This window comes from Mustelus asterias, chromosome 12, assembly GCF_964213995.1.
Source record: "Mustelus asterias chromosome 12, sMusAst1.hap1.1, whole genome shotgun sequence".
NCBI lineage: Eukaryota > Metazoa > Chordata > Chondrichthyes > Carcharhiniformes > Triakidae > Mustelus > Mustelus asterias.
This window is the reverse complement of record NC_135812.1, coordinates 73,455,872-73,483,671: the sequence shown is the minus strand read 5'-3', so window position 1 is coordinate 73,483,671 and position 27,800 is coordinate 73,455,872. Positions and strand designations below refer to the sequence as shown.

Below are 27,800 nucleotides of genomic sequence, written 5' to 3'. Positions count from 1 at the left end.
AGCTTTATTAGAACCCCAGAGTGCAGTTTCTGTTCCCAAATCCCACCTAGGTGCTCTCTGATGCAGCCATCCACTGACCTCTGAAACTGAGAGCCTGGTCAGTCCTGCTGCTCGAGTCTGCTACATGCAGTTTTCTATTAACTACATCAGTTAACTGTTGAGACAACCTTTTTTATAAACTATGGAGATTAGCAAATTTCTGCCTTTAGTGAAACAAAATAAGTGTGTGCTTTGTTTTCCTAATTGATCTGTGTAGGTGTTATAACACTCTCTCTTCAAGGTCCCACACTGATGGATTCCTCCGTCACCCCCCTTTTAAAGGCTTGACAGAATAGGCTATTTTACGGTTATTTCTACTATGGGTTCATCCACATTCTAAACCTGTGTTGCCTATTTGATTATACTTGCAGTGATCGCAGCACATACTGCCAGAAAGAAAATTACCTAAAGATTTAAAACAGTACACACACATTAATCATGCAGTTAATACAGATTCCTTCACTTAATTCTTTCCCAGATATTCTACACTTCGATAAGAGTCATGCACACTGATTAAACAGATTCCACAAGTGAAGTTTATAACAAACTTTCTCTATACTTCTTCATTGCATTTGGAAGTAACAGCATTATAATCAAAGCATTTTAAAACACTTACGTCCCAAGAGGAAGCAGCCCACGTAATGGATCTTAACATTGTTCTAAGTGCCCATATAAATATATTAAACATCTGATCAAGCAAAGTAATTCTTTTACATGAGACTCCCAGTAATAGCTAATGTGCCTATTTATTAAAGACTAGTATTCAAGAATCAGCAATGATAATTCTTTCAGAAGGTCTCGAGGCACTAACGTTTGAGTGCCTTTAAAAATCTTCCTTGAAAAACAATTGCATTTCAGTGTCACAACATATTTTATTCACGGTAACCTACCACAGCATCTCATTGATTAGTTTTAAACAGAAGTGAAACCCAATTAGCAATTTGCATGTTATTAGCATATGTTTAACAAAATCATTTAACTTCCCAACAAACACATTTATATTGATTCCTAGACGGGTTTGCAAATATTGGAGGCGTGACAAGTAAAATTTAGTAACTGGTGCACTGAATTGTTATAGCTGGTACAACACACCGGTTGCCACTTTGAAACATATGGCAAATGATGCATGAAGAAATTGCCCTTGACCGATACATTAGCACCACTCATACAATAGATTAATTATGTATTCAAAATGTGTTAGGAGATTGCATTTAATATGATTAGTGAGGCTGTCAGAATTACTTAGAATTGACCTGCGTTTTCAAAATTGCTGCAAATTGTCTACGTACAGATTAACTCGATGGTTTGGACTCATGACTTCCGAACACAAAAGTGACACACAAAAATAACCATGACTGGGACAATAAAACCAGCAACATGACATTTCATTTGGGAGCACAAATAGGGAGAAAACATCTAAAGAGAAAGGTCAGTCATTAATCTGAGGAATGGTTTGACATTTTGTCACTGTCTTTGTCTTGTGACAGCAAGGATAGACAACCAGAATATAATCTTTCATGTATTCTAATGGCAGCACTGTTTTATGTTTCATTGTCTGGAGACACTCCCTGACAGTGGGTTGAAGCACCTTTATGTATGTATATGTTCTTTTTAGGAAAACCAGATCTGGTGCATCATTTCCTTGTTGGGGGGGCGGGGGCGCGGAAGGCAAATGAACAATGTGTTTTTTATTTTAAAAGAACGAGAAGCAGAAAAGAGAACAACAGAGAAGTCTGAATATAAATAGAACTTGATACCAAATACCTAATTTATTTGATGTTATTAAATTTTACAGAAAGAGCTGTATAATTTCATCAAACAACAGTCCTTAAGTGGCACACAATGCTATATTGACTTAAAAGTGAATTTGAGATATTTCAAACACAGCTGTAGCATTGTGCATTCCAGATGTTCAAAATGCAGCCTGAGTTATCAGACAGCTTCAGTCAATTAGGCTCCAAATATTTCAGTTCTCAACTGTTCAATGAAAAGGTTACACTACTTAATGTACCACAGGAATTGTTCTTTGTGCTCTTCTTTACAATCCTGATATTACACAGCATTTCTTTGAACTGGACAAATCTTGCCAAAATCAGCACCGTAGCAAATTATTTTGAGGAAATATTTTGATACATTGGGAAGAATTAAATCATCATTTTTAGCCTCCAGAACAAATCTTTTAACCTCATTACCCACTCCAATCCCCTTTTCGACTACTATCTTGGGCTGAATTATACTATTTGCAACCTCAACACTGTGCTAGACTCTGAGCAGAGATTCCGATTATGTACCTTCTTCATTACAACTGCTTACTTCCACCTTCCTATTGTCTCTATACATGGTTTTGTCAGACTCAATTTCTCTAATGCTGCCCTGACTAGTTCACCCAATCCTATCCTGCACCAGTTCCTGCTTGATCATCACTGCTATTCCCATTGACCTCCATTTTGTTGCCACAATGCCTCAAATTTAAAAGTTTTCTACTTGCCTTTTAAATAATTTCATGCTCTCATTGCTCTAGCCTCCACCAACTCCATTTTTCTTATTTCATGCTGGTTTGTCATTGACTGATTCATGGCAATGTTAAGTCTGTGACTGCACTTCTATGTGACCACTGGTGCTGGCATTTGCAATTAATATATTGTGATCGCACGCAAGCGATCTGCAAAGGTACAAAAAGATAGCTGCAGAGATATTGGGCGTGAGTTTACTGCCTCGCTCATCGCGAAACCGTGAAATCCCGTGCAAGTTCAACAGACCTCCCCATTGTCCACTGCTCGTCCGGTCCGATTCCCGTGGCGAGCGGGGCGGTAGAATTACAGCCTACATGTCCCATCCCATTAAAACCCACTATGAGTTCCTGGGAAGAAAAGATTTGGAATTTTATACTTACTATTACTTAAAATCCCAGTTTTGTTTTTGGACTCAGAAGTAAAACTAAAATTGGAATATTTAAAGCTCTGCTACATTTGGAACAATGTTCCATGCTCCATCTATCCAGTAGCTGGCCAAGCCATAATAAGCATGAAGGCAGAGTATTAATTATGATGCTTGATTTATTGTTGTATATCATGTGATTTAAAAAAAAATGTAAGCAAGGTTGACTTCAACCTCAGCAGTTTTTAAATGTTCCCTCTTTACTCGACTTTGTCCCACAAGCACCGGCAACCTTCTTTTAAGCCCTGAAGATTACTTTTCCTTTGTATGTAACCTACCCTGTGACCAGGCCGTCCTCAGGTAGTATTTGTGTCATTTCAGGCTGTTTATTTTGTTCACCAAAATTGAGGAAAATAAAGGCCAATTGTGGCATCAGCAACAAAGTGCATATTTCAGGAAAACAAACTGTGAAAGAACAGGAGTTGATATGTTCCTTCATGGTATTTGGGCACTGCTGACAAGCCCAGCATTTTTCCCATCCCTAATTGCTCGTGAACTGAGTGGCTTGCTAGGCCATTTCAGAGGGAAGTTAAGAGTCAATCACGTGGCTTGTGGGCAGTGGTGTAGTGGGAAGTTTTGAGGATCAGAGTTTCTGAGAAAATGTGTTGGCCATATCATTTCTAAATTTCTTATACTGTCCATAAACGTCAGTAAAAATATGCTTTTTGAATGAAAAGTATGAGCATCAGCAGGCATTTTATTGCGAGCTTTGCTATATTTTGAAACATTAGTCTTTAGCATGTCTAGAATTTCATTATGCAACAGTTTCATGATTTAATTCAATCCTATTAAAAATATCAATTACAGAAAACATTCCTTACTTCTCACTTGGGGATGATGAATAGGTGGACCACTGCTTTTCTTGATTTATACTTATAGCCTCGAGCTGGGTATATGGGGCACAATTTTAAAATTTGAAGATGATGTAAGACTTGGAGGTATTGTGTACTGCGAGGAGAGTAGTGGCAGACTTCAAGAGGATATAGACAGGCTGGTGGAATAGACAGAAGGTGCAATTCCACATAAAGAAGTGTGAAGTGATGCATTTTGGTCAGAAAAGGGAGAGGTGACACAAAATTAAGGATACAATTCTAAAGGAAAGGCAGGAGCAGAGGAGCAAAAATGGTGGTGAGAGAGCAGAGAGAGAGGGCGTGAGAGTGAGTGATTCATAATTCCTCAGTTGTGATAGCCTAAGGATGTGAAACACAGTGTAGTGTCTGTTTGTGTTCCCTTTGGCGACTTTACATGTGCTTTACAACATAGTGAGCCTATCAGCAGGAAATGCAGAGAGGAACCAGCCTGTGATTGGTTCTGAGCAGCTTTACAGCATTTTTCAAGTATCTGTCACTTGAATGCCCATTGGTGGGCCGCATTGCGTTTACAAGTCTTCTTGAAAGCGAAGGTGCTGGAGCCAAGCTTAGACACATTCCAGCAGCACTACACCACTGCCTGGGGTCTGCGGTTACACGTAGGTCAAATCAGGTAAGGATAGCCATTCCCTTCCCTAAAAAGACATTGGTCAACCAGATGGACTTTTATAACAATTGATGATAGTTTCATGGTTATCATTACTGAGACTGCCTTTATATTTCAGGTTTTTATTAATTGAATTCAAATTCCACCAGCTACTCTGGTGAAATCTGAACCCAAGACATTCCCAAAGCACTCTAGCCAAGGACTCTCGATTACTAGCCTATGAAATTACCACTACGCCACCATCTCCCCTTCAGGAGAAAGACAGGTAGATTTGCATTTATATGGTGCTTTTCGCAATCTGTGGACATCACAGAGGGTTCAACAGCCACTCAAGTGTAGATATTGTTCTAATGTAGGAAGTGGATGAACTTGGATAAAGAAGCATAGAAACATAAAGGCAAGAGTGTCCAGTGAGTGGAACAGAGGAAGCACATGAAATTTTGCTGTGAGGCAGCAGAGTTAACTACTGTGCCACCCCAAGGTGACACAAGGAAAAAAGAACTTGTATACAGCAAGTGGTTAGGAATTAGAATGCATTTTTTGAAAGGATAGTTGGTACAGAATCAATAATAGCCTTCGAAAGGGGATTAGACCAATATTTGAAGGAATAAAAAATTGCAAGAGTACAGGGCAAGAGTGGGTGAACGGGGTTAACTGGATTGCTCTTTGAAAGAACTGGTGCAAACTTAATGGGCCGAATGACTTCCTTCTTGTTGTATTATTCTATTGAAGAAAGAAGTTTGGTCAATGCAGGTTGTACATTAGAATTACAACGGCTAGGGAACAAAATAGTTGAAGTGCGCACCCAAACTGAAATACACATCCAGAAAACAAGAGAGGGAAGAAAAGAGTTGATAAACATTTGCTCCATGTTCTTTTAATATTTTAATTAGCTGCAGCTTTACGCAAACTGAATTTGACAGCACCTGAGATGAATTAGGCAATGCTTGGTTTAATCCATTAAATAAACTGCAGAATCTCCGGCCAACTTTCTTATCTGCTCCTCCCATCTATTCTTTAGGTGATTCATCATGTGACTTTAACCTGGATTCTTCATCAAATAGGTCTGACCCTGAAAGGGACCATACTCCATTCCAACAGAAACCCTTCAGCATCAATATTGACATATTTACATTCTCACTATTAGACTTAGAAACTGCAAAGATCACTTTACAAAGTACAATATCACATTAACTGAGGATTAATGTTGTCTCGAGAGCAATTGAGATTAGCAATGAAAATATGTCAACTTATATTGTTCTTATGAGGAACTCATTGCCACAAACTTTCAAAATATCTTGCATTATAAGCCATTAGGGCACTTGAATTTAAGTGCAACCTGTGAAATACCATGAAACAAAACATTTTTTCAATTGTTAACTTGGCTGGAGACTTGCCTTACATAAAGCAGTTCAAAGATCACCTTAGACGTTGCTGTTGACAACAGTGAAAACGAAAACAAACCAGACTGAACAATTTGTTTCAAACCAATTATCATCTGTTCTGAAGGATTTAATCTGAAAGGAACAAACATGGAAGGATTTGGCAAACGTGTTCCAAAATAGTGTTAAATGACATTGCCATGGAAAAATTCAGGTTTTTTATGGCAAGAATGAAGTTTGGGAACACAGATTTCTACACTATGTTGTTGTTTTAGGACTGCAACATTTGCTAAAACTGATGAACAACTTCTTTGCAATAATGTTATCTGCTCTATGTCAAAGTATTATGCATAACACTTCACTTTATGAAATGCCACTCTATGTGGTGAAATTGAGTGAACAAACACACAAGGTCACAGATCCAGCAGTAATATGGGGAACGAAGTCTATTTTATTTCAGCCATCGGTGTTCCCGGAAGGTTGACAGTCATGGTTTGCCACATCTGCCTGCCTTATGATGCCCTTAAACACTTCGCATAAGTCAACTGCATCGGTCCATTATATCCACCACCCATTTTTTCCTCTGAAGTAAAGTTTATTTGTCAGAAGTAAGACTTACATTAACACTGCAGTGAAGTTACTGTGAAATTCCCCTAGTCGCCACAGTCCGGTGCCTGTTCGACTCAATGCACCTAACCAGCATGTCTTTCAGAATGTGGGAGGAAACCGGAGCGCCTGGAGGAAACCCACGCAGACTCGGGAAGAATGCGTGAAGTTCACACAGACAGTGACTCAAGTCAGGAATCGAACCCGGGTCCCTGGCGCTGTGAGGTAGCAGTGCTAACCGCTGTGCCACCGTGCCACCCCTTCCCTCTCCTATGTTTTCTGTTGATCTTCTCTTTCAACAATACTCTCTAACTACCGTCAGCTCTAATGGTGTAAGCAAAGTATTGTATATTCCTCTCTGATGTTGTGCACTAAATTCCCCTTTTTCCAGCCAGTTCCGGCACTTCCACATTAGCCGATCTTTGTGTGATATGTGGAACATTCTCCTAAATGTCCAGATCTTGAATGCATTGAGCTTATCAATGGTCTCTATGTTTGCTGTCCTTGTCTCCGAGGCAGGAGATCTTAAATGTGGTACCTCAGCACTTTTTCCTAAGATTCAGGTTCCGTTTCTTTGAAGTTTGTTTTAGTAATTTGAGAATCTGATGAAATCAGGAGGGCACAAAACTCATCAAAATTACATACTTGATTTGACCACGGGGAAAACTTCATTCTTAATTAAATCCAAGCTGATCCGGGAGGACGATAACCAAGTCCAAAATACCCTGTTCCCAATGCCTGAGAAGAGTGCAATTCAGCCTGAAATTAATGCAGCCAAGATAGGAGAGGATAACAAACACCGTAAACTCTAAAATGAAAAAAGACTAATACCAAGCTCAATGCCGTCTCATTCATTCACTCCTCCATTCAGATCCGGTTTGAAAGGCATTCTGATTTGGGCTTTAACAAATTCTACAAGGTGTTTCCTGTTTAAAAAGATCCCACGCAACACATGTGAAAGGAACAATACTACATAACCATAACTGGAATAAAGTTGATATTAAGGTAGAACAGAATCATAGAAACTCTACAGTACAGAAAGAGGCCATTCGGCCCATCGAGTCTGCACCGACCACAATCCCACCCAGGCCTTACCCCCATATCCCTACATATTTACCCACTAATCCCTTTAACCTACGCATCTCAGGACACTAAGGGCAATTTTTTAGCATGGCCAATCAACCTAACCCGCACATCTTTGGACTGTGGGAGGAAACCAGAGCACCCGGAGGAAACCCACGCAGACACAAGGAGAATGTGCAAACTCCACACAGACAGTGACCCAAGCCGGGAATCGAACCTAGGTCCCTGGAGCTGTGAAGCAGCAGTGCTAACCACTGTGCTACCGTGCCGCCCAAAGATGAGCTCAAATACTTCAGAAGCATTTAGCTTCTTAATCATAGTTTGCTTGAAGAGTCCCCAAAAGGACACCCAAGAACTTTGAAAAAGGTGAGTTAACTTTTATTGCAAAGCCTGAAACATACAATCAATTCTGTTCACAGTAAGACAGTAGAGCAACCTCAATACTGTTGCACACGTTTAATTGTCTAGACAGAATACTCTGGGATTTGATGTTATATAATGCATTATAATTATGAACATCACAGAGGAGACATTGGTGATGCATGCAGCATGCATGAATCTGGGCGACACACGTTAGATATAAATAGTATATCCGACTGTACTGTTGCTAGTTAGCGAAGTGTGTTCCTATGACCAGCTGCTGAAAAATAATTCTGAAATGAATCTTTAACATGGTAGTTCTGTTGTGATACTATAACAATCATTAGTTGATAGCATTCTCCTAAGCATATTAGGGGGTTGAATTCTATGCCGAGATGTCTTTTGCATGGATACAATTTTGTTTGGCTAGCTAAAGGTTTAACTACTCAGCGGCTACAAATCATGTTGATGTAGAATGGTTTTGGCTTTGCACAAATGAAGACTGTTTCATGTAGTTTCGATACTAGTATCCTGAGGCACATTTGGTAAGAGGACACCACAAGAGGTTCTCCGAGTATAACTGTATTCTGGTGTCAAGCAAAGCTTCAGGTGACTGTTGGGGAACTTTTTGAAAGTTCATTTTAATCTTCCTAGTGTTAGTTGAGTGGACAGGATAGATGGCTGTTGCTAATATTCAAGTAACATTTGTGTGCTAAGAAGTGGAATTCTGCAAAAACACGTAAGCACGCTTGGATCAAGCTCAGGTTTTCATGATCAGAGAATTCCGCAGAGCCACCAATGCAACTTGTATGTGCTGGGATCACCTTATTTGAGACAGGTGCTTTCTTTAAATTGGTGTCTATAGATGAAGCTTGCAGGTCTTTCCATGCACCGCCCCCCCCATCACCTATGTCTCATCAACACTGATCAGGAGACTGTATTGCTGGTTAAATTGACCAAGACAATCCACCAACTCTTGTAGCTCCTCCAATGAAATAACGCATAAAATAACGTCATCAGCATATTGAAGGTTTGAAATTTGCTGCTCATCATTGGGTGCCCTGCCTTTGTAACTGCCAACTGTCTCTCTCATAAACATTTCTGCTAGGATGGTGAATAAACATGGTGAGAGGGCACATACCTGTCTAATGCCCTTTGTGACTCTGAGCCACTCGGAGTCCAGCAACCCTGAGACCCGAGCTCATTGCTTATGAGAAAGCTTGGCTGGCAAGCTGACTAAATGTGCTGGGTATCTCATGTCTAACATTATCAACCAGAGTTTGTCGTGTGACACTGAATTAAATGCCTTCACAAAATCAATGACATACCCGTATATTGGCTACTGATGTTCTTGGACTTTGCACATTATGATTCTATGATGAGTGACTTGATCTCTGGTTTCTCTTTCATGTCAGAATCCAGCTTGCTCATCGGTAATCTCACTCTTTTCTTTTTCTGGATCTGTTCCAGGATGATCCTGAGCAAGATCTATTTTTAAAACAACTGTTCTATAATTTGTGTACTGTTCCAAGTCATCGTTCTTCAAAAGAGAGATAATGGTAGAGTCAGTCCAATCCTCTGGCCAATTGCCGGTCTTCCATGGTGCCACCCAAATTCTATACATCCTGTCCACTACCGATTCTCCTCCCATCTTAAGTGACTCTGCCGATGTCTTTCCCGGGCCTGTGACCTTACGGCTGGCTGTACCTCAGCTCAAAGTGGAGACAGTTCACGTTCAACTTGGCTTTTAAATTCTGACTCACTGTCATCCTTGAAAAGGTACTCGCATAGCATCTCATTACAATGAAAATTTATCTTCTGAAAGCTCTTGCGTGGCTGATGACAATGTTTGGCCATGAAAGCTGGACCAGCAAGGGGTGCGATGAGGTTCGAATAAGAGCATTTGAAATGAAAGGACTCATTTGGATATTATGTGAGTCATAGATGACCAGGTGGACAAATGGGGCTGCGGGGGCTCGAGAAAGCCGGTGTTAAGAAATTGTCTGAGGCTGTGATATCAAGAAAGCTCCTAATATTTTGAATGTGATCCGGACAGGAGGGGAGTGCTTGGAAAAAGATGTCATGCAAAGTAAAGACCTGGAAAACATGCACGAAGAAGACCCTTGATAGCATGGATGAATATCAGAATGTGGGCTGTCCACTCCATTGGACAGGGCACCAGAGAATAGCAATCAGCAGAACAAGATTATTCATAGTGCAGCCAACCCTCTGAACGAAGATGGATGAAAGAAAGCAGACAAGCAATATCATGATATACTCATTTCCAAGGGAGTCAATGGGATAAGTGACATAGGGTGACATTTATCCTTAATTTACACCACCGAAACAGATAAACCGGAAATCGTATCATTCATGTTTCAGAGAACTTGAAGCATGCATATTGGTTGCTGTATTTACCTAAATCACAATGAGTACACTTTGAAAGTCATTCATTGACTGTGCCCTGAGGATGCAATAGGTGCTACAGAAACGCATGTTTGCCCATCCATTACCAAAATCCTGAGATTCTTCTGTATCCTTCGATCTGTTAACATTATTTATTTGATATATTTGTTTTCTGTTTGGGGTTGTTTATGGCAGTGATATCAGACCTGAAGATGCCTGAATTATATGGCTGGATCAGTGGTTATTTAACCAGACTACCTGTAAGTGTATACTGCAGAAAAATGCAGCACTTTGTAAATATTGGGCTTTGTTTGCTTCTTTGGATACAACAAACAAGCAAAAAATATGCCCAGGAGCATCCATGTAACATGGACTATAAGCATGACAGGGTAATATGAAACAAAACCATTGGTTGAACTGAATAATTTTATGCTGCTTTCCTTTTATCAGCAAGAGTGATCACAATGAGATGCAAAACATTTAATTAATGTTTAAATGCAATTTAATTGAAAAATGCTGAAACCTGTGAACAGATTATAAGATGTTAGCTCAAATGCTTTTGTGCTCTTCTAAACTACGGCTCCCCTCGTCCAGCGCACTTAACATAGAATCATAGAATCCCTACAAGTGCAGAAGGAGGCCATTCGGTCTATCGAGTCTGCACCGACCACAATCCCACCCAAGCCTTATTCCCGTAACCCCGCATATTTACCCTGCTACTCCCTGGCACTCGGGTCAACTTAGCATGGCCAATCAACCTAACCCACACATCTTTGGACTGTGGGAGGAAACCGGAGCACCCGGAGGAAATCTAGGCAGACATGGGGAGAATGTGCAAACTCCCCACAGACAGTGACCCAAGGCCAGAATGTGATCAGAGGCCAGAATTGAACCCAGGCCCCTGTGCTGTGAGGCAACAGTGCTAACCACTCTGCCACCCTGATAAACATGTTCCTGATAAATAGCATGCTGAAGGAAAACGTGCTAAAAAATGAATCACTTTCCCATAAGAAACCATGCAAAGGTGCATTACATTCCCAACCTGTAATTTTTAGATTAAAACCTATTTTGTGTATTAATTTAATGTAATGTCTTTTATGTAATAATTATACATATTTCACATGCATAATAGTGACTGGCCCAGACAGTACATCAATTCCAAAGAGCTTGGGAGAAGCTAAATTATAGGACATGCAAGCTAAAGTCAGATTGTATAGCGTTCACCACTCACTGGAATTTTGACAAGAATAGTATCCTAAGAGAATTTGCCCCATTCTAAATTTGTTTTCTCAAGCAGGTGAAGACAGCACAGGCTGAAGAGCAGTCGGCAGGAAACTGTGCAATTCCTCCAATAATAGCACAGGTTCTGGACCAACACACAGCCTGGTAAACCTATTAGCCAGATTTTGGCTCCGAATAAATACATTTGGGTTCATTCACACGCATAAATTGGCTAAACCTTGCATGGCATGGCAAAGAATATCTGAATGTTTTGGGGAATGGGAGTCAAGACCGTACAGCCTGTAAAAAGGAAGCACCTCTCCTTTTATAGCTTGGACCTTGCTCACCATCAGTAATGTGACTCCCAGTGACTGGGTCCTTTGGTGAGTTGGTCCACAAGATAACAAAGAAACAGTGTCGACACTGAGTACTGGCACATTTCTGAACACGTGATCAGTGATGAGTGACCAAAAGTGCTTCCTGATGAATGCGCAGTCAACTGCACTAAATCCAGAATTGAGGTTGGGCGGGTATTGCTATCTGAGAAAGCTCTTATTTTAAAAGTGAAAACACATCATTAGAATACTTTGTAATGGGGGAAATATCTGTATTGTAGTTAAACAGATCCACCAAGGTTTTACAGAGTCCTGAATGAAGGTGGCATGGAACAAAAGCCCTAGATGATTGAACCTTCATTTGGATATGGGAAGTGGACACTTGCAGGACTAAACAAACAAGAATGTAAGCTCCACTTTAAAACACTACAAAACACCAGTTCAAATACAAAACCTAGTAAGCCTACAACTTGAAACTTCCATGGACTTTAAATCCCGGAACACTCAAACATGCCAAGAATACACTTTCTAAGTGGTCCACGTTTAATCAGTACATCACATGCTAATGTTTACACAGTAGGTAAAAGCGATTATTATGGCATAATCAAAGGGTTCAGATTGTTGCCAATTGCCATTGTCACAGATAAAGGACCTTTTTCTGCCATTTAACTTTTGGCCAAATAAACAAATTACCCCAAACCTAGATCCTACTGATGTGAAACCAACAGTTCAAGCCAAGACATCGGACATGGAACACAGCTCCTGCCAACCAACACAATGAGTGCTATTTATTCTTTTATTAAAAAACTGTGTACTGTTGCAGGACTAACAAGCCAGACTTCCTTTTCTAACATAAAACACATATATCGCCTTGTATTATGCTATAGATCAAACTATAAATTATTTCCACTATAAATATCTGACACCAACCTCTGGCGCTTCAGTTTTTGGGACTGGAGTCCATTATCTGAGTGCATTTAACTAATAAACCCATGTAAATGCAACAACTAAAATACTTTAAACTATCCTACCGCAATGAGGTCCTGCTAGGTTATATTGTTCAACTGGAGCGATCTTTTAAATTTAATGCCAGTACTTCTACAAACCTTGACATTATGACTCACTGCTCAGATTAACAGCTATTATTCAAGTATAAAAGGAGGCAAAGGTTTTTCTTTCGACCACATCAGCTTACAGCATTCCATATCTTTCATTAAAAAATTAGAAAGCATTTTGAAACTTACTGCACTTATGTTTCTAACTAGTGTTGCTTAGCCTTCACTCTCAATTATGCCAGCGATGTTTAATAAGCGTTCTCCTGTTCCTACAGCACAGCATGAAGATAGCTGCTAAGTGTCCACACTCAATAGTGAAAAATAAAACTACCCTGATGAATCTGAACAAAGCATTGACCATTTCTTTCGTTGATTTTCCAAAGCAAACCTTTTGCCTCTGATCGTTTTATGAGTTGTTACCCCCCACCCCGGCCACCCGGGGTCTCAGAGCCTATAATATCTATCTCACGAATGGTTTCGAGTAATAGATTTTGCTCTACAAATAAATGAGAGAGAGCACTTTGCACATTTGCTATTAAACTAAGGGATGGAATACAGAATCCCGACAGTACAGAAGGAGGCCATTCGGCCCATTGAGTCCGCACTGACCACAATCCCACCCAATCCCTATTTCCATAACCTCACGTATTTACCCTGTTAATCTCCTGACACGAGGGTCAATTTAGCATGGCCAATTAACCTAACCTGCACATCTTTGGACCATGGGAGGAAGCCGGAGCACCCAGAGAAAACCCACACAGACATGGGGAGAACGTGCAAACTCCACACAGACAGTGACCCGAGACCAGAATTAAACCCGGGTCAATGGCGGTGCTGACCACTGTGCCACCGTCTTTGGACAGAACTCAACATCAGGACCTAATGGGGATCAAACCTTGCACTGTGTTAGAGAAAGTGAACCAGTAGTGACTTTCCCCAAATTGGTCAGTTAGGAGGGAGGGCCTAAAAGTCTGCCTGGAGTGTTGGGCCCACTAATCTGCCACTGGGAGGTAGCGTCCAGGCAACTGGTCTAGTCCCTGGCCGAATATGCCTTTGTTAAGTTTAACTTCTAAATAGCAATTGTGGAACTTTTTAATCCTGCCAACCCCCATACCATATCCAGGAAAATGATCTGGGAATGGGATGGCACTGCCTAAGTCGGCATGCCAGCTAGCCTCCTTGCTCACCCTAAATGGGCTAAAAGTCCTGCCCTAGGGCTTCAGAAATGTACACAGACATGCTTCACTTAATAAATGCTGAATTTTCCACAGTGGCAGTTCAGAAATAATGATTTCTCAAGAGAACCTTTCAAATGTACAGGCTTTCCCTCTGCCCTATCTCAAGTATAGATCATGCTAATTGTTTTTCAATTGTATTTAATTAGCTATAGGTAGAGGGCATTAATTGGTCACTTGAGCACATGTAAAGATTTACTTATTGATACTGGGGTGGGGGAGGGGGCTGAGTTAGGAGTTGCATGCCTGTACTGCTTCACTTTGCAAATAAAAAGACGGAGTAAAGATTGGCTCCAGCGTTATCCTTCACCAACAGATTTTCTGGGGTAGAACACTATAATGTCTGACAATAAGATCCAGCAGTTACATATTCATGATCAGTTACCAGAATTAAATGTTTATACAGGAAACAGAAAACTACCACGGGAATGCAGTTTAGACTAAAAATACAAATGAGCATTTTTTAAACTGTTGCTTGAAGGGGGCGGCACAATGGGAAGCGCTGCTGCCTCACAGGGCCAGTAAGAAGTCTCACAACACCAGGCTAAAGTCCAACAGGTTTATTTGGTAGCACCGAGCTTCATCAGGGGCAGCACTCCGAAAGCTTGTGCTACCAAATAAACCTGTTGGACTTTAACCTGGCGTTGTGAGACTTCTTATTGTGCCCACCCTAGTCCAATGCCAGCATCTCCATACCATCACAGAGCCAGTGATCAAATCCAATTCTCCCCTTGTCTGCATGGGTTTCCTCCGGGTGCTCCAGTTTCCTCCCACTGTCCAAAGGTATGCAGATTTGGTTGACTGGCCATTCTAGATTGTCCCTTAGTGTCCCAAGATGTGTAGGCTAGGTGGAATTGTGGGGTAAATGCATGGGGTTATGGAGATAGGGCCTGGGTAAGGTGCTCTATCAGAGTCGGTACAGGCTCAATGAGCCGAATGGCCTCCTTCTGTACTGCAGGGATTCTATGATTCTAGGAGCATTTTCAACGTACTGGTTTGTTTTTACCTTTTAACAAGCTGGTTGTTTTTTTAAGTTCAGCCTTCAGGAGGCTCAGATCATGAGTTGGCTTCCTGACTCTGACAGCAGATTTGTGGACCCAGTCATTCATAGGTATATGTGTCTGGTGCTGGTATGAGATGGGAAAGTAAATGTTGGGGGCGGCACGGTAGCACAGTGGTTAGCACTGCTGCTTCACAGCTCCAGGGTCCCGGGTTCGATTCCCGGCTTGGGTCACTGTCTGTGTGGAGTTTGCACATTCTCCTCGTGTCTGCGTGGGTTTCCTCCGGGTGCTCCAGTTTCCTCCCACAGTCCAAAGATGTGCGGGTTAGGTTGATTGGCCAGGTTAAAAATTGCCCCTTAGAGTCCTGAGATGCGTAGGTTAGAGGGATTAGCGGGTAAATATGTGGGGGTAGGACCTGGGTGGGATTGTGGTCGGTGCAGACTCGATGGGCCGAATGGCCCCCTTCTGCATTGTAGGGTTTCTATGATTTCTAAGCCTGTTGATACCAGTCTCCTGAAATCCAGTTGTTCAAAACCTGTCTGAATTCCCTCCTAACTGGGCGGAGAAGTGGCAGATGGACTTCAACCCAGATAAATGCGTAGTGGTCCATTTTGGCAGGTCAAATGGGATGAAGGAGTACAATATAAAGGGAAAGACTCTTAGTACTGTAGAGGATCAGAAGGACCTTGGGGTCCGGGTCCATAGGACTCTAAAATCGGCCCCGCAGGTGGAGGAGGTAGTTAAGAAGGCGTATGGTGTGCTGGCCTTTATCAATCGAGGGATTGTGTTTAGGAGTCCGGGGATAATGATGCAGCTATATAAGACCCTCGTCAGACCCCACTTGGAGTACTGTGCTCAGTTCTGGTCGCCTTATTACAGGAAGGATGTGGAAATGATTGAAAGGGTGCAGAGGAGATTTACAAGGATGTTGCCTGGATTGAGTGGCATGCCTTATGAGGATAGGCTGAGGGAGCTCGGTCTTTTCTCCTTGGAGAGACGTAGGATGAGAAGAGACCTAATAGAGGTATACAAGATGTTGAGAGGCATAGATCGGGTGGACTCTCAGAGGCTTTTTCCCAGGGTGGAAATGGCTGCTACGTGAGGACACAGGTTTAAGGTGCTGGGGGTAGGTACAGGGGAAATGTTAGGGGTAAGTTTTTCACACAGAGGGTGGTGGGCGAGTGGAATCGGCTGTCGTCAGTGGTGGTGGAGGCAAACTCAATAGGGTCTTTTAAGGTACTCCTGGATGAGTACATGGGACTTAATAGGATGGAGGGTTATAGGTAGGTCTAGAAGGTAGGGATATGTTCGGCACAACTTGTGGGGCCGAAGGGCCTGTTTGTGCTGTAGTTTTTCTATGTTTCTATATAGCAGCACCAATGTAAAAGTACTTTAAAGTAATTCCATTTATTTAGCACCTTAACTCAGAGAAACAAAGCACTTCAATGGAGTGTGGGAAGAACAGTTGATAATCCAGGTGCTTGGTCAGAAAGAAAGGCTTCAGGAACTTAAATCTATGATTACTTGGAAAACAAATGGGACTAAGTCCCCTAGATCTAACCTCGATCTTAAAGGAAGTAGCTAGAGAGATAATGGAAGCATTGGTTGCAATATTCCAAAATTCCTTCGATCCTGGGAAGGTCTCAGCGAATTGGAAAACTGCAAATGTAATACCTCTGTTCAAGAAATGGGGAGACAGAAAACAGGAAACTATAGGCCAGTTAGTCTAATAACTGTCATTTGCTAGAACATATTTTGAAGATTGTAGCAGGACATTTAGAAAATCATAATACAATCAAGCAGAATCAACATAATTTTGAGAAAGGGAAAATTGTGGTTGACAAATTTATTAGAGTTCTTTGAGGATGTAACAAACAGGGTGGATAAAGGGAAACAAAGATAGTGTATGAGTATGGATTTTCAAAAGACATTTGATAAGATGCCATGTAAAAGGTTACTGCATAAGGTGATGAAGTTCTTGGTGATGAAGGTGATGTATTAGCTTGGATACAGGCTAACAGGACACAGTCGGGATAAATGGGTCATTTTTAGGTTGGCAAACTGTAACTAGTGGAGGGTCGCAGAGATCAGTGTTGGCACCACAACTATTTACAATCTTCATTCATGACTTGGATGAAAGGATTGATTGTATTTTGGTCATATTTGCTAATGATGCTAAGATAGTTAGGAAAGCAAGTCACAAGAAGAATACAGGGAGATAGATAAGTTAAGCGAATGGGCAAATAATTTTAAAGATGATGTAGAATGTGGAAAAATGTATGATTGTCCACTTTGGCACTTAGAATGGAAAAGCAGAATATTTAAATGGAGACAGACTACAGAATGTTGCAGTACAGATCTTATTGAAACATAAAAGATTTTGAGCAGGTTTGACAGGGTAATGCTAAGAAGAGGCTTCCTCTTGTGCGGAATCTATAACTCAGGGGAACAAATTAAAACTAAGATGGGAATGAGCAGGAATTTCGTCTCAGGTCACATAGAATCCCTACAGTGCAGAAGGAGGCCATTCGGCCCATTGAACCTGCACCAACAACAACCCCACCCAGTCCCTATCCTTGTAAACCCAAGTATTCACCCTGCTAGTCCCCCGACACTAAGGGGCAATTTAGCATGACCAATCCACCTAACCTGCACATCTTTGGGCTGTGGGAGGAAGCCGGAGCACCCGGAAGAAACCCACATAGACATGGGGAGAATGTGCAAACTCCATACAGAGAGTCATCCAAGACCATAATTGAACCCAGATGCCTGGTGGTGAGGCAGCAGTGATAACAACTGTGCTACCGCCCTATGTCTTTGGAATTTTCTTCCAAAGAGAGCAGTGGGGGCTGGGTTGTTGAAGATATTCAAGGCTGAATTAAACAGATTTTTGACTGACAAGGAAGTGTTACGAGGGACAGGCAGGAAAGTGCAGTTAAGGCCACCATCAGATCAGTCATGATCCTATTGAGCGGCAGAGTTGGCTCAACGGGCCGAATGGCCTATTCTTGATCCTATTTCCTATGATCTTCTTTGACCCCATGACCTTGACTCAGAAAGAGAATGCTGCCATTGAACCATGGTGCAAGTGAAAAGGGAAGAACGAATGTGGTGGCACTATCAAGTGAGAATGCACCATTTTAAATAAGATAAGAACTTAAACAGCACAAGGCTAAATTTAAAGCGAATAACAAGGTTTCCAAGAGTTGCTGGATTAGTCCATGAAAGCTAGCTTGACAAGTCAAAGACAACAATTGTACCCCTTAAGTGTAACTCTCAGACAAACCTGAAAAAGATGGCTTAAATGATAGTCTTTCCTTTGTTCTACTCCTTAACAACTTTTCTCATTTTGATCACTCTGGAATGCTTTTGTTCCCAGTGTGATGATTATTTGTGAACCAAGACCTTGGCAAGAGATCCATCACTTTTACACACAGCTGCTCAGATCAATCACATGCGTATCCATGTAATCTTAAAATTATGATTCAGCCAGAGAAACAGTCACTAATGCAAACTACTTGTATCAATTCAAACTCACCTGTCTTGCTTTAAAAAAGATCTGTGGCTGTATTAAACAGTATTTACTATGAGACTCAAACTTTGATCTTGCGCTATTCATACACTAATTCCAACTAAGTAAAAATTATGGGTGATATGCTTGGGGCAATTGCACCCAAGTTGGATCACTGAGGGACTATTTTATTATTATTTATGCATTCAATCTGAAGTAAACTGTCTGCTGTGACTCCATCAAATAAACTCAGTAATCTCTTGGAATTTAGCCAATGGAATCGAGAAAAAACGTACACACTTCACCACCAACTTTTTACTGATGATAGCTTTTCTGCAGAGTCAAAGGAAAATAAATATTTTGTTCTTGCTCAAAATGGTGCGAGTTTTGCTTATTGCGAAGAAACAACAGGTTAGCCAATCAGTAAACCCAATCAAGTGGATTGACCGACATTATAGACTTGAAAGATAAGCAGTTCAGGATTGATAGATGAGCAGTGAGATTAAACGGTGGCCTATATTCAGTGACTTATCATAAATTTTAAAGCCTTGTTGGGGGCCAACTTAGTTCAGTTGGCTGGACGGCCGGTTGGTGACGCAGGGCGAGTCCAACAGCATGGTTTCAATTCCCGTACCGGCCAAGGTTATTCATGAAGGTTTCTCAACCTTGCCCCTGAGGTGTGGTGATCCTCAGGTTAAATCACCACCCGTCAGCTCTCCCCCTCAAAGAGGAGAGCAGCTTGTGGTCGTCTGGGATGATGGGACTTTATCTTTTTATCTAAATCCTGGCTTGACAATAACTTGCTTTATTACCCTAAATCATGGTGTATAAGATGACCCATTTTTTCTGGCTCCAAGAATCAAAATTTTATAGAAACTCAGCATGCAAGTGAACACTCCCTTTTCAGCTACGACATGTTATATTTGCATGAGCAGTCAGCCTTGCTTTATCACCCCACAAATGCACATTTTACTTGCTGAAACTATACAACTAGGTTCAAGAGATAAAGTAGGCGACACGGGCTGTGTTGTGAAGTGACGTGCGAGTTTAAGACATGCCTATGCTTTGCGTCAGATCCAATGACATTTCAAAATGGTGACCATCCACACCCATGCCTGTGATTCACTTTTATATTTGGCACAAAGGCATTTTTGGTGGGTGGGATTTTGAGGCTTCGAAGGTCAGTTACAAAATCCTAATCCTAGCACCTTTATTGTAAATAAAATGTCAAAGGTGCTTCACAGAAGCTTTTTAAAGGAAAATTTGACGTTAAGCCATATAAGGTGATGTTAGGGCAGATGGCCAAAAGCTTGGTCAAAGAGGTAGATTTTAAGAAGCCTCTAAGGAGAGCAGGAGATAGAGAGGCTTATGGAGGGAATTCTAGAGCTTAGGGCCTAGGAAGCTGAAGGCAAAGCTATCAGGAACGCAGCAGCTAAAATTGGCAATACTCAAGAGTTCAGAATTAGATGAGCGGATATCTAGAAGGGTTGTAAGGCTGACAGAAATGGAGGGGGTGACACCATGGACGAGTTTGAAAACAAAGTTGAGGATTTTAAAATTGAGGTATTTCTTAACTAGCTGCCAAGATAGGTAAGCAAGGACAGGGGGTGGGGAAGGATGAACAGAAGTTGATGCATTGATAGAGACAGCAAAGTTTTAGATAATGTTAAGATCATGGAGAATGTGGGAAGCCAGCCAGAAATGCATTGGAATAGTCAAGTCTCGAGGTAAGAGAGGCACAGAAGAGGGTTTCAGCAACAGACGGACTGAAACAAGGGCAGCATCGTGTGATGCTACAGATATGGAAATAAAGATGATACCTGTGGTCAGAATTTCATCGCGGGGTGAAATGTAACACCGAGGTTGCAAATAGTCTGGTTGAATCATAGACGGCTGCTAGGGATAGGGATGGAATCGGTAGTAAGGGAACAGAGCTCATAGCAGAACCAAAGGCGATAACTTTGATCTTCCCAATACTGAATTGGAGGAAATTTCTGCATGATGACAATTTAGTCCAATAATTTAGCAACAGTGGAGGAATCAAGAGAGATGACGGTGGGGTAGAGTTGGGTGTCGACAGCGTACTTGAGAATTATTTTTGGACGATATGGCCTAGGAACAGTGTGTACATGAGAATTAGGAAGAGGCCACATCCTAATTCAACCTAGTTGGAGTTGTAATAAAACCGACAGTGACACTGTTGACACAGGTGAAGTGAATTTAATGTGCCTATCTCAACCATTTTGCTAAGGTTTTAATGGAGATGCCTACAGATAAATTTTGAATGGCTTTTATATATAAATTGGGAACTTCAGATCAGGTTCTGACACTAATAAAGTTATTCTTTATTCTGGAGTCAAGTAAATTATTGAATGATCAGATATTGCCTATTGAACTGAAGTTAAACAAAAAACAAAGAACAGTACAGCACAGGAACAGGCCCTTCGGCTGGCCCACCAAGTCTGTACCAACACAAATTCCTCTAATCTAATATTTTCTTGTCTCTACCCCTTTATTCCCTGCCTATTCATGTATCTATCCAGATGCCTCTTGAACATTGTTATAGAATCTGCTTCCACCATCTCCTCCAGCATCACGTTTCAGGCATTCACCACCCTCTGTGTGAAAAACTTGCCCTTTACATCTCTTTTAAACTTTCCTCCCCCCTCACTTTCAACCTATGCCCTGAGTAATTGACCCGTCGACACTGGGAAAAAGACTCTGACTATCCACTCTATCTAAGCCTGTCATGATCTTGGAAACGTCCATCAAGTCTCCCCTCAGCCTCTGATGCTCCAATGACAACAATCCAAGTTTGTTCAACCTTTCTTCATCGTCCATATCTTCCAAACCAGGCAACATCCTGGTAAGTCTCTTCTGCACCCTTTCCATTGCATCAACATCCTTCCGGTAGTGTGGTGGTCAGAATTGTATACAATACTCCAAATACATCCTAACCAAAGTCTTATACAGCTGCAACATGATTTTCCAATTCCTATACTCAACGCCCCAACCGATGAAGGCCAGCATGCCATATGCCTTCTTGACCACATTGTCCACCTGAGTTGCCACCTTCAGGGAATTCTGGATCTGCACACTAGATCCTCTTGTATGCTAATATTTCTACCATTTACTGTATACTTTCCTTCTGCACTAGACCTTCCAAATCGCATCACCTCATATTCGTCTGGGTTAAATTCCATCTGCCATCTTTTGGGCCAGGTCTCCAGCCGATTTATATCCTGCTGTATCCTCTGACAATCCTCCTCACTATCCACTGCTCCCCCAATTTTTGTACCATCTGCAAATTTACTAATCAGACCACCTATATTTTCCTCCAAATCATTTATATATATCACAAACAACAGAGGCTCCAGCGCTGATCCTTGTGGAACACCGCTTGTCCCAGACCTCTAGTTAGAAAAGTACCCTTCCACTGCTACTCTGCTTTCTATGCCCAAGCCAGTTTTCTATCTTACCAGTTCATCTCGGATCCCATATGACTTCACCTTCTCTATCAGCCTGCCATGAGGAACCTTATTGAAGGCTTTACTAAAGTCCATGTATACAACATCCACTGCCCTGATCAATTTTTTTTGTCACTTCCTCAAAGAGCTCAAAGAACCCTTCATAAAGCCATGCTGCCTGTCGCTAATAAGCCTATCCTCTTCCAAATGAGAGTACATCCTGTCCCTAAGAATCTTCTCCAATAATTTAAGTTGCTCAAAATGCATGGTACAAAATGCATGACACTATGCTTGAAACTGAGAAGTTTAATTTCTTGGAGTTATGAAAGTTCCATTAATTTCATTATGATATACATAAAAAAGATATCTGCGGAATTACACACTATGTGTTAACAAAAAAAAACTGGAACGGAATTTAATTGACAGTAGGTTTTTACTTGGTTTTCAGTAAAATTAACTCTGATTTAAGTGGTTTACTGGCCCTTGCAAGTTTATTCTCTGGTTTGAATTATTTTGTGATTTATCAAATAAGCCTCATTTATCACTAATTAAAGACATGCACTGCACCAACTCACAAATTGTAAATGGCAGTAATATCTTCTTGTGTAGTTCTAAGGCAACATCATGAAACCACCAAGGAATACTTTGACATACTGCTATCACAATCACTTCATCAACCAAGAGATGAAAGGAAGCACCACTGCTCAAGGCAACCTGCCTGGCTAAAACCAAGCAGACTTCACAAGACACCCATCAGGTATTTGTACGCCACTGCGCTGGAATGTTGCTCTCTAGCACATGCTCAGATGGAGTAAAGTCTGTCAAAATGATTCCTCATGCCTTGAAAAACACAAATCTATATTTGTAGCTTTGCAGCCCTGCTGGCGACCATTGTTTTTCCAACAGCTGAAAAAATAACACCCAGCAAGTCAACTGCATATTTGCCAGAATAGTTCCTGTGGCAAGGGAAATAAAGGGATACGATAGTTCGTGAAAAGAAACAGGTTCTGCCTTTCTTCACATGCAACACATTTAGGGCAAGGAGGTGCAACACATCCAGCTGCACATTTTGACTCAAAGCACAAGTACTACAGAAGCTTACAGAAGTTAAGTCCAATTACACTGCAAAACATTATAGTCAATTAAATGCAGTTCATTGAGCATCTGCATTTATCTAGAACTGGCACGTCCATGCAAAGATTTCAGGTTACAATTAGCTTCTCGAAGTTTTACTCTTACTAAGGTTGTAATGTTGTGAACTCGAGCATGAACAGAAAAGTTTTCACTTGTCACCTAGCGTCAGGGAAAGTAAAAATGCAGAGCTCTCCACACATTAATAGAGCAAGGTGACTATTGCAAAACAAACAATTTACATGAGCTAATAAAGTGGAAAACTTAACAGTCCCAGATATTTAGCAGAAAATCTGGCACGCCTTTTTCTCTAATTGCAAGAAAGAGACAGTCTCAGTCAGTCTTCCAGGATTTTATTTTAAGTTAAGTTTAAGTTGATTTATTAGTGTCACAAGTAGGCTTACATTAATACTACAATGAACTTACTGTGAAAATCCCCAGTCGCCACACTCCGGTACCTGCTCGGGTACACTGAGGGAGAATTTAGCATGGCCAATGCACCTAACCAGCACATCTTTCGGACTGTGGGAGGAAACGGGAGCACCCGAAGGAAATCCACATAGAGGGGGAGAACGTGCAGACTCCACACACTCAGCGACCCAAGCCAGAAATCGAACCCGGGTCCCTGCCTATGAGGCAGCAGTGCTAACCACTGTGCCATCGTGCTGCCCTAAAAGAGGAAGTTTAATGACAATTACAAAAACAAAAAAGTTAGAAATGTTCAATGATAGTTAGAACTCATCTTGTTTGAGTCAACTAAGTTGACACAGTAATGTGCAGATGTGTGATGTGTTTTGTATTATTACATAATAAGCAACAGAGATTGAGTTCTGTAGAAGGGTCAATGACTCGAAACATGAACTGTGTTTCTCTCTCCACAGATACCGTCAGACCTGCTGCGTTAATCCAGCATTTTCTGTTTTCATATCCAATTTCCAGCATCCGCAGTATTTTGCTTTTACTGAATTAAGTGTGTTTGATTAGGGCTGCCGCTCTATGTATTTACCTGTGAAATAAAGCAACTTACCGACACGCATTAAACCTTGTGTCACCAAGTGTTCGCATGGAGAGATTAATGAAGCGTATATGTTAAGTTGCTCAGTGACAGGTTCAGTTCAAGTCACAAGGGATACAATTGTCACTCGCCAGAGGTACAATCTTATACAAGTAGACATAGAACAGTCTGAGTCTGCTCCCATAAAGTGTGACATTCATACTGCTTATTGGAGCGAATGCACTGAAAAGAAGTGATCCATCACAGACCCAACACTCACGTCCTACTCTAGGACTTGAGCAAAAAATCTATTTTGACTTTAGTACAGTCACGAGGGATATGCCATCTTTCAAATGAATTGTTTCACAGAGATCCCACCCAGCCATTCAAGTGGATGCAAAATATTTCATGGCATTATTCAAACATGATCAGGGAGCTTGATGTTTTCATCAAGATTTTTGATCTCTCATTGAATCGAGGGATATGGGAAGTAGTAAGGCAGAAGATCAGCCATAGTTGTATTGAATAGTGGGCACAGGTTCCGGGGCGGTACGATCTACTCGATCATATTTCTTATGTTATGTATTTAGCACTCAGCTAAACTATTTATCTTACTCGCTCTTGGTAGGACTTCATAATGCACACTGTTGTACTGGGCTACAAAATGGACTTCAAAAGCGCCTCGTCAGCGCTGAAGTATTTTAGGGCATATTAAGGATGTGAAAGATGTTGTTGAAACACAAGTTCTTCCTTCATGCCAATATTCTTCTCAAACATTGATCACCTGGGAATCGAAAAAATACATTACAATATGTATCGATATAATTTGGCTTCTGCAGTCAAGGCTACAAGCCTTCAGCAGACAGAAAGGTACCGGATATGAACAAAGATAAACCACTGCTTCAAAGTGCACAAATGGCTATACTATGAAATCCATAGATGTGAGCAGATTCCTCATTACTGAACAGCATCCCAGGCACAATCTTTTCCCAATATAAAATGACTTGGTGCATAATGCCTGTTAATCAACTTAAAAATAAAAATTAAATGCCTAGTGTTGATTACACAAGTTGATATACATATACATCAGTTTTATTTAACTTTGAGCAGCATTTCAAAGCTTTTAAAATTGTTTTCTTTGAAACTATCACATCAACAGCAAGGCTATAAGATTATCTTTATTCCAACAGATAAAGCACCGAATATTTTACTTTGCAAGTGGAAACTGCCAATTTGCTAGTGCTTTTACCAGACATTGCTAAAATGTTTCCTACTCAGGAAAGGTGATGAAACTCACATCCTGTACAAATCTGCTCAGCTTTTGGCCTGGTTTGTGTTAAAATGAATAACTCACCTGGTTAATAGAGTTGGCAGCGCAGGAAGCAAGGCCTGTTCCAATAGTGGCTAGAAGGAAACAGCTCAGGTCAAAGGGTACAGGTGCCATTGCAAACCCAGCAGACGCAGTCATTGCAACTAAAGCTGAAAGAAACGAGAAACAGGAAGAAAGGAAATCATATATAATTCCAAAAAAGGCCATTATGGAGAGCTTTTCTGGCAATAATTTAAAATGTTTCTGTCTTTGAGAATGGTTGGGGAAAAAAAAAAATCAGACATCCTTTAATGCCACTTTCAGTGGCTACATCATTTTAATGTGACTCATTCATCTTCTGTGCCTTAGAGGTGCCAAGTATGAGGTGGATTGGGTTATAAGTCATCAAATAGAGACTTGCCTTTTAAAAAAAAGTCAGGACTGGACAGGCTGCAATCTGGATGATTCAATGCTGATCCGTTCTCTTTAAATTATATGTTGATGTATTCACAAAATCGATGAATTAATAGATCCCCTCTGTACATAGCCTAGAATGTGTTAAGTGCAAAAGTTTATCACAAGTGTTGATCGCGACCAGGATACTACCATCGCCACTCACTGCGCTGCTCCCCCGCCACCGCCGCCCCGGCCCCTTGCAAATATTGATGACAAAAATGCCAGGCTACAATCCAAGACATCGGTGCTGGATTAAGAAAATGTATTTTAAAATCTAAAGCTCATTTGAGGCAACTAAATAGGCTCCCAACAGGATGTACCATTTTCCGGGATTTCAGAACTATTTATAAATTTAAAAAGTATTAGTAATACAATTAAAATTAAGTTGTGTGAGGTTTGCTGGAATTAAATCCTGTGTTTAAGATTGAGGGAGCTTGCTTGAATCTTTACTTCTATCTGTGTTCCTTTTGTAGTCAGCCATTCAGGGGGCCCCTCTTCCTCAACGATTCAGTCATCTCCCTGGTCAACAGATCTGGTGCAAAGGTTGGGTGCTAGGTTTCCATCTTTCACGGTCCACCTTATCTCATTTAATTCAAAGCTTCTTCCTTTCATGCATGAAACAGATGCAAAATGCTATAGAACAAAGGATCAGAGTAACTTTAAGGTAAAAGTGATTCTGGGGAGAGGGGAACTGGAGAACATTCAACACTCCAGGAAAATAAAACTAAACACCTCATTGGCCAAATTCATTGCTCAAGATCCCATCAAATCTTCCTTTGTGTTTCAATCCTTCAATCTAATATATCACAAGAAGCTTGCTATTGATAGCGGGGAGCATGGACCTTGTGAGAGACATCCAATGGAATTACCTGGCTCAAAAGTGGCACTGATTCAATTTGGTTTGAATGACTGATAAACTGTTTTTTTTCAGATATTCGGGATTTCCTGTGCTCGATCTTGTAAAGCTGGCTGTCTCTGTGTTTTATATATATGGTACACTTCCTCCAAAGCCACAAAATCTGACTCATGGTAAGTATCCACAAGCTGAGGTCAAGTCAGATTCTAATTTATTTGACCAGTTGATCTCTCACAATGTTACTCAGAGAAAGAAAATGCATTGTTTTATAACATGGATCTGTCAAGTTCCAATAGCGATCAATTCCAGTAAGTTAAGAAACCTTCACAATGGTGTTACGCCCCTTCTTTAGAAGAACCCCATCCCTGCGCTCAAAGGTTTTCACCTATTTTCTAGAAGGATCTTGCCATACATTCTTTCTCCATGCCTTCCCTAGGTGTCCCTGCTTATTGTTTGCCTCTTCATTCCAAAAGATCTCGCCCCTGTGTCCCCAAAATGGGAAATTCAGCCAGTGTGTCAAGATAACGACAAAAGAAAACGGTCTATGTACAAGTTATGACCAGCTTGCCAAGAATGATTCAGGTTATAGGTAAACCTTTGTTCCAGCACATTCCCTCATCATTTCTTTTTAGCTTATCTGTCAGCTGTCCATCTTATGCCAGCTGTATCAGCACAAAGCAATCAAGGTACAGAATTAGTTCAGTACCTGAAACAACCTGTGGTCATATTGCTTCGGCTGTCTGTGTTACATCTGGTTACAAAATTAGATCAATGCTGCCTCTTTTATGAATATTATTTTTCATTGATTATACAATGCACAGCAGACACTAAACAGCTTCTGGTTAGAACACAATTGAACAAAACAACCTATCTTGTATCAAGGTGGTACAATGCTCAAAGACTTGGGAAAAATGACACAAGCTAAGTGACCTTTCATTAG

At 41.0% G+C, this 27,800-nt stretch overlaps 1 protein-coding gene across 1 annotated transcript in view; it reads right to left on the bottom strand.

The window, feature by feature from the left end:
• cox10 (cytochrome c oxidase assembly factor heme A:farnesyltransferase COX10) overlaps window positions 1-27,800 on the bottom strand; it is a 136,367-nt gene that overhangs the window by 65,298 nt on the left and 43,269 nt on the right. The window contains exon 4 of the mRNA XM_078225432.1: window positions 25,594-25,718. Coding sequence (XP_078081558.1) covers window positions 25,594-25,718 — 125 coding nt within the window. The remainder of the gene's footprint in view (window positions 1-25,593; window positions 25,719-27,800) is intronic.